The sequence below is a fragment of the Pundamilia nyererei genome, unplaced genomic scaffold (assembly GCF_000239375.1).
Source record: "Pundamilia nyererei isolate P.nyererei 1_Seehausen unplaced genomic scaffold, PunNye1.0 scaffold00004, whole genome shotgun sequence".
In the NCBI taxonomy this organism is placed as follows: domain Eukaryota; kingdom Metazoa; phylum Chordata; class Actinopteri; order Cichliformes; family Cichlidae; genus Pundamilia; species Pundamilia nyererei.
The window spans coordinates 8,180,946-8,188,206 of record NW_005187405.1 but is presented as its reverse complement, the minus strand read 5'-3'; the positions used below and the strand labels follow the sequence as shown (position 1 = coordinate 8,188,206).

The 7,261-nt window shown below is 39.3% G+C and overlaps 1 protein-coding gene across 1 annotated transcript in view; it reads left to right on the top strand.

The window, feature by feature from the left end:
- pcmtd1 (protein-L-isoaspartate (D-aspartate) O-methyltransferase domain containing 1) overlaps positions 1-7,261 on the top strand; it is a 19,519-nt gene that overhangs the window by 6,466 nt on the left and 5,792 nt on the right. The window contains exons 2-3 of the mRNA XM_005721458.1: positions 6,086-6,542; positions 6,880-6,982. Of these exons, the coding sequence (XP_005721515.1) occupies positions 6,236-6,542; positions 6,880-6,982 (410 nt within the window). The 5' untranslated portion in view covers positions 6,086-6,235. The remainder of the gene's footprint in view (positions 1-6,085; positions 6,543-6,879; positions 6,983-7,261) is intronic.

The following is a 7,261-nucleotide window of genomic DNA, read 5'->3' as shown; positions in this document are numbered from 1 at the left end:
CTTGGCGATGCAGAGGGCAGTAAAAACCATGTGGACTGTATTAGTTTCTGTAGTGACATCATCCAATTTTCCTGTGCCGTTGTGTTCAATATAGTTGTTGATACAGACATAAAAACAGACAGCAGTACTGTGTTCCAGGCTGATAGACCATCAAAAAGTCTGTGTTCGGGGTCCTGACCAGTGGTAAAGCTGCCTGTTGATGTTATTGCAATTAAGGTTTAAGCTCCACTGACCTGGAAAAAAAATTAAAAAAGAAATATCTTGAAACAAAAGTAGAAAAACATCATTTCAGAGTATAATAGGAGCAGTTACAAAACCAGGTGTATTCCAAACCAATAAAGTGTGACATGTATATCTCAGTGGTTGATGTCTAAATGTATTATCAAAGGTAAATTGATACATTTTATATTACCTAGCTTATGACAATTATAAAACTTTAATAATACAAGGTATTAATTTTCTGATGGTAAATGCTGATAGTTCGACAACAGCAAGTTGCAGTCATAGTTATCTATTGATTACATTCTTTGAGTAAAAATCTATAGATTTCCAGAAAATATCCTTGAATATCTTGTATATATTTTTTTTTTTGCTCTCAAACTGCTATTTTAAATGTGTTGTTTAGGAAACTGTTTAATGGATTTCAAAGGCAACATACAAATAACTTCATTTTAACTTCCTTTTTTTTCATCTAGCACCAAACTGAGATAAAGTAATTCCTACTTGAGTAAAAACATTGCTTTGATTTTGACCCAGAAATTCACTCTTGTCGTGGAACTGTGTGACTCCTAATCATAAGTACACAAAGACGGCAGGGGCAAAAATTAGAGGATTCAAGTAAAAATAGCTGGTGGATTTAAAAATAAATAAATAAATAAATAAATCTGAGCGGGTTTGCACGAACGAAGAGTCGGCCCCTGTTGTTAGTCTGGTACAACACACACCTTTACTGTCATGTCCTCTCGCTGTTTGTGGCTAATTAACACAGAATCCCGTGGTGAAATTTAGACACGTAACAAAAACACTTTTTATTTGATTGCTACCACCACTAGCCTGATGGTGGAGCCATAGGAAAAGCCTCTCCATGACCTGCATGTGCGCGGGTTGTACATTGGTCAGCAGGTCGTCATGGTGAGCAGCACACTGGACTCCAGGATCTTAGTTTGTCATGCAAATAAAAGATTAAATCTTAAAGAGCGATTACCATTTGCACCATTTAGTGTAGAAATGCTTAGATCTGGCCTTTTCAGTACAACACGAACAGGCTCAAATCAAAAGTAATCCTAAATGAAAATTCTCTCACCATCATTGCAGCTTCTCATGGGACTTGTGCAGATCTTGCAATGAAATGTATTTACTGTATTGTTAGGTAAACTTCACATGAACTAAGCAGATACAGACATGGATATGACACAATTAGGTTGAATCTTATTGGGTGCACTCTTTAAAATGGAAAGGTCCTGACATTGGAGTGCATTGGTGGTCTGCAGGTCAGAAATATCATAAGAGAGATGTGGCAAATTAAACAATCCTGGCATTAAATCTAGGGGAGACATGACAATGATGGTGGTAGAAGTGCAATTTCCCAGCGGGGGAAAAAGATTTTTATTGCCTTTTTATTTTGGGGAAAAATTGACTGATTTTATACGTGTAGTTCTGTATTGGAGACCACTGAAATTAAGTGCATCTTGCTTCCAGGAGGACTTTGTGCAGATGCTACGAAGCAAACCTCCATTTACATGCTGTAGTTATGTCTGACCTGGAGTCAAGTATGTTGAACGACCAGTAACGTAAGAGATCAGCTCATGCCACAGGGAAGATGGTAGTCATCCTATAGTGAAGTGAAACTCAGTGGAAAGACTGTAAACTGTTCACTGTAGCCAGTTTAATGTGGGGTGTTTTTTTTGTTTTGTTTTTTTTCTTCTTCCTTGCACTTCCACTGTTGCTTTTTTTCCTCCTGTTCAAGCCAACTTTGTAAACTAATCAGCATTCAACCTATGCACAGCATCATTAGTGTTGGGCAACGTGCTGTTAGCTTTGTGGAGGGCTGCATGCAAGTCCAGCCTCTGCCTTTGGTTGAATTCCAAAAATCTCTCTCTGCAGAGCAAAACAGACATCAACATTGTACTAATAATTACTTACATTAATTATTACATAAACACACAAAACGGGCAGTAGACGTTTGATCCTAACTTTTTCTGCTGCAGTAAAATTGAGACACAACTATCATAAATTTGCCTCAAGAAACTTAAATTAAAACAAAAGTTGAATCATGAATGTCCTCATCTGTCACCAGTACAAATGAAGTACTCGAATACAGCTTCTTATGCAGGTTTAAAGTCCAGCTTTACAAGGTAAATAATTATGTAGTTACATAGTGACCTTGAAGTTGGACTGCATTTAATGTCCAACTTTAGGAGCTGGTAGAAATTCAGTAAACGGGTAATAGAATTAACTTCACTATGACAGTGTCAGTGAGCCTTAACATTATAGGTATCATAAAAGTAGACTTTATAGGTGAACAGCTTTAAGTCCTCCTATTGAACCTTGTATTTATTTTCATTGCTTGAATCCTAGCTTTACAGCATCAGAATGACTCCGGCCTGCTCTTTATAGCACAATTGAGACTAGTTTCTGTACCTTTCTTACAAGATTTACCGATTAGTTTTCTGCAAATACAAATTCTGTTGGAAAAGTGCCGCGGTATTAAGCCACAGGCACATAGGCATTTAGTTTCTTGTTTTTTGCCAACAAGGCTGTAAATTGTCTGAGTTTACACACTAAATGCTATTAACCATCGGGATTATCAGTTTACCTCACATTGTCTGCTGATCGGTCGAGTGCTTGTGCTGGTGCACTGCCTAAACAGGCCTGTCGTATTTGGTTGCAGCTCCAGAGCTGATCCTGTGTTGCTGGAGGATCTGTTACACGTTCAGTGAGGTGTTTATAACCGGGTCAAGCAGACACTCATGACCTGATACGCTGACGCACTTTCAGTTTGTGGGGGGCCCAACTCGGGACGTCATGTGTGTGTTTACCAGTGAATACTTGTTACAAAGAGGTATTTTTCTTTGCTTAAAATAAGCTTATTGCCTGGCTGGTCTTTCTTGATTTGTCTTTAAAGGACTTTGTTGATAATCAGAGGTTTGAGTGTACAGCAGTGCCCAAAAGCACTTTTCTTGAATACCTCCACTGACCCATTTTTCTGGATTTTCTTTCAATGCTTACAGAGTGAAAAGGAGGATTAAAAAAAAAAAAAATACATCGCTGTACATCAAGTGATGGTGAGCGAATCAATGGTTCCTTTTTTGCCAATGGAAAATTACCTTACTAGGCCTCCCACTACAAAGTCACCTCTGAATTTAATCTTTATTAGCTGAGTCAGATGTGGAGATGCTGAGGAGGCAGAGAAGGAATTCAGAACCTGTCTCCGTCGGCTGCATCACAGGGTGTGAAGGGTTTGATATTTTTTTGTCATCAAAGCATTTATAAAATGATGAGAAACTGGCACATGTCAGGAGTTTTCTCTTTACAGCTACTGTGCTGTATTACATAGGAAATCCATCAGGTCATTATTTGTAATGTAAGCACCAAAACAGCAGTTCATATTTCAGCTGAAGCTCAGCCTTAAATGGCAGGTTTCACAGCTGTTTGGCTTCTTTCCTTCCTTATTCCTTTTTTGACACCTCATCTTTAGTCTGAGCTTAGTTGTAAGAAGTTCAAATAAACAGCAGTTTTATTTGTGTAATTGTGTTAAGTGGCCAGAAGCAGCTTAAGTATCTGGTCAATCAACAGTAATAAAATATTTAAAGAAATTAAAATTAGAGCTGTTTTTTTTTTTTTTTTTTGGTCATTCTTTCTAAAGGGAAAACACTCCCACTTAATTTGATTCAAACTTGAGATACAAATATTTAAAACTATTGACTCTTTGTGTTTGATATGCTGGTCCTGTTGTGTCTTCACAAACTTCTTGAAACACTTTTGTTTTGCTTAATTATTTGACTTTTACCTTTTTCGTTGGCATAGAATCTCAGTCGTCTTGGCTAATGCTGATTGTAACCTGCTCGATGGTGACTGGGTGATGCATTTTAGGGCAGGGCAAAGATGCACCTGTACAAAAGATTTAGAAGACAACAAATCCCTCCATAATATAACTGAAAATAAAAGTGGATCATAGGCAACATAACTGTATTATGTGCACATTCTTGCTTACAACTAAAATATTTTTATAGCCCGACTGATAGGCCGATATTATCAGTCGATATTGGCTATTTGTTTGTGATTTATCTACATAGAAATTTAAGTAAGTTTAAGTAAAGATATGACAGGATTTGATGCTGTGTAGAGGGCGCATGCACAACCTCTTGATCCAAGCAAAGTCAGGGAGAACAAGTGAATGAATAACTCCACACACGTTTAAAATTCTATATTGGTTGAGCTCTAAATGGCTATGTTTACAATGTCTGTCTTTGTAGATATCCATCCATTCTTGTTTGTTTATTCTTGTTAGGGTCACCGGGGGCTGGAGCCTATCCCAGCTACCATAGGGTGAGAGATGGGGTACACCCTCGACAGATCGTCAACCTGATGCAGGGCTAACACAAAGAGACAGACAACCATTTGCACTCACATTCACACTTATGGGCAATTTAGATTCTCCAACTAACCTAACTACTAACTGCATGTCTCTGAACTGTGGGAAGAAGCTGGAAGCCTTTGTAGATATCTCTTATCATAATCTATCATAAACAAACCTGTAATTTGATTAGCATCAGGCTAGTCTTTGGGTTTTGACATTTTGGTGATGTACAAACTGATAACTCTCACATTGCAGATTTTGCTGGAATGGTTGCATTAGGGAAGTTTTGTTTGTTTGTTTTTTTTCTTTGAGATTTCTCAGCGTGCAGGCTTGTATAGCCAGTGCTGAGGATCAGGAAGTCTTGCACAAGATTTGGATATTATTTTTGGCTTGGGAAGGAAAAAACCCTCAAACTGTTGTGTTTTCTCATAGGGCTTTAGAGTTGACGTCACGCCGCAATGTATTGTGGGAGCGCGGCACCATTTTCGGGGTCTACGAATCAAAACAAACACACTGTGTTGGAACGACGATTACACGATGCTTAAAAGCAGCTCAAAAGAGAATGGACTGTATAGAGACCGATTGCGTCCAGAAGCGAAGTAGCGGTACTTGCAGAAAATAGCGTGCATCGGAAATGTGGACCCGTATGAAATACGGCTGTTTTAATGCTGTTTCTAGAAACTTTCATATGTACTGTGATGGAAGCTTGTGTCCATCTTGCCCTCCTCTAATGTCAGCTTTCTGTTACATCACTCCACATCTGCCCTGTGGACATAACAGACTGCACAGTAGAATATGACATGACATTGGGGGCACAGTCTCAGCTGCAAATGCCTCGCAGCAGGTTTTTATTGTGAAAATATCTGAAAATCAAAGGATCCAATGTGATTCTGAAAATATTGGTGATTATTTTTACTATTGATTTACTGGCAATTCTTTCTGTCCAGCACATTTTTGCAGGGCTCTAACAGTTTATAAATAGCATTTAAAACCTTAAATGATGAACTGTTGGCATTTGTCTTTTGGCAACAGCGAGCCATGTGTTATTCCACAGCCTCTGTAACAAAATTTAATTTAGGGTCACTAACTGTATTTGTGCTGTGACATGCCTGATATGTGTTGGGGAAAAGGGTCTACATACATTAGATAAAGCATAAACCACCAGTAGAGGGGAAGCCTGCTTGTCACTGTACTACTGGATTTGTTTCATCATTACAGCTTGATGGCCATTCTTTCACAAAGGCACTGCAGATTTAATACTTTGTAAATCTGTTTCATCCTGAAGGGATACTTAAAAAAATGGTAGTAAAATACATGTTTCATTCTTTTAGTCCCTTTCTCTCACTCATCAATTTTTCATCATAAGACAATCCCAGTTGTGGATTAATAAAACTGTTTTTATCAGCACTTTAAATCTGCACTTCACTTGTAGATTTAACCAGACACTGCTCCCTCACAGGCGTTAATGTCATAGTGTGTTCATCTCACTTTTTTTGTGTTTCTCAGGTCACTTGCTGCCTGGACATGAACTCTGTCTGAACTGACACACGAGGAGCCACAGCGGCAGCACAGCCGTTCATCTCCATGCACCTCTGAGGACGAAACAGTCATCCTGAATACGAGTTCGCCCCTTAGGGTTCCTCTGCTCTTTTCACCATGGGGGGAGCTGTGAGCGCCGGAGAGGACAATGACGACCTAATTGATAACCTGAAGGAGGCTCAGTATATCCGCACAGAAAAAGTCGAGCAGGCTTTTCGGGCCATAGACCGCGGTGACTACTATTTGGACGGCTATCGGGACAATGCCTACAAAGATTTGGCCTGGAAGCACGGTAACATACACCTGTCTGCTCCGTGTATATACTCCGAGGTGATGGAGGCACTGAAACTGCAGCCGGGACTTTCTTTCCTCAATCTGGGCAGTGGAACCGGCTACCTGAGCACAATGGTTGGCCTCATCATAGGTAATCTTGGCTTACCCTTATTGTGGGAGGTGTTTAGATGTTCTCTAAAGTCTACATGGACAAATTTAGAGGAAATGATTAAGTGACTTCAATAAATGACATCACTGATGCTACTGAATATGGTCTTCATCGATCAATTGGTTTATAATACGTTTCCCAAAAATAGCACTAAATACCTAATAAATGTCAGATAAGCAGTGTATATTTGCATATGTTCAGACTTGAGAAGCAGAAATCAGCAAGAATTGGGCTTTTTTTTTTTTTTTTTTTGGTTTTTTTGCTTAACGGAGGCCATGAATTAATATGCCACATTTTTGTCCCCCCCCCTCCCCCTTAGGGCCATTTGGTGTAAACCATGGAGTTGAGCTCCACAAAGATGTCGTTGAATATGCCAGAGAGAAACTGGATGACTTCATAAAGAATAGCGACAGCTTTGATAAGTGAGTATATGCTTATGTTTTTTTTAAGCTCACTTTCTGACCACACATTCACCTGAAGCTCTGGTGGTTGCCTGGTGAACGGCTCTCGGCAGGAAACCGCTATGCACATGACCGCCTGTAAAACGACGAGTAAGTGTTCAGGCAGTTTTTAGGCTGACGTTAGCCCTGCACCCAAAAAGCAGCCTTCTCATTCATTTAAACGAAGCCAGTGAGTCAGTGCAGCGGGGTGCCAAAAAAAGGACACCAGCAAAACAAGTCATTTGGCACAAAAAAAAAAAA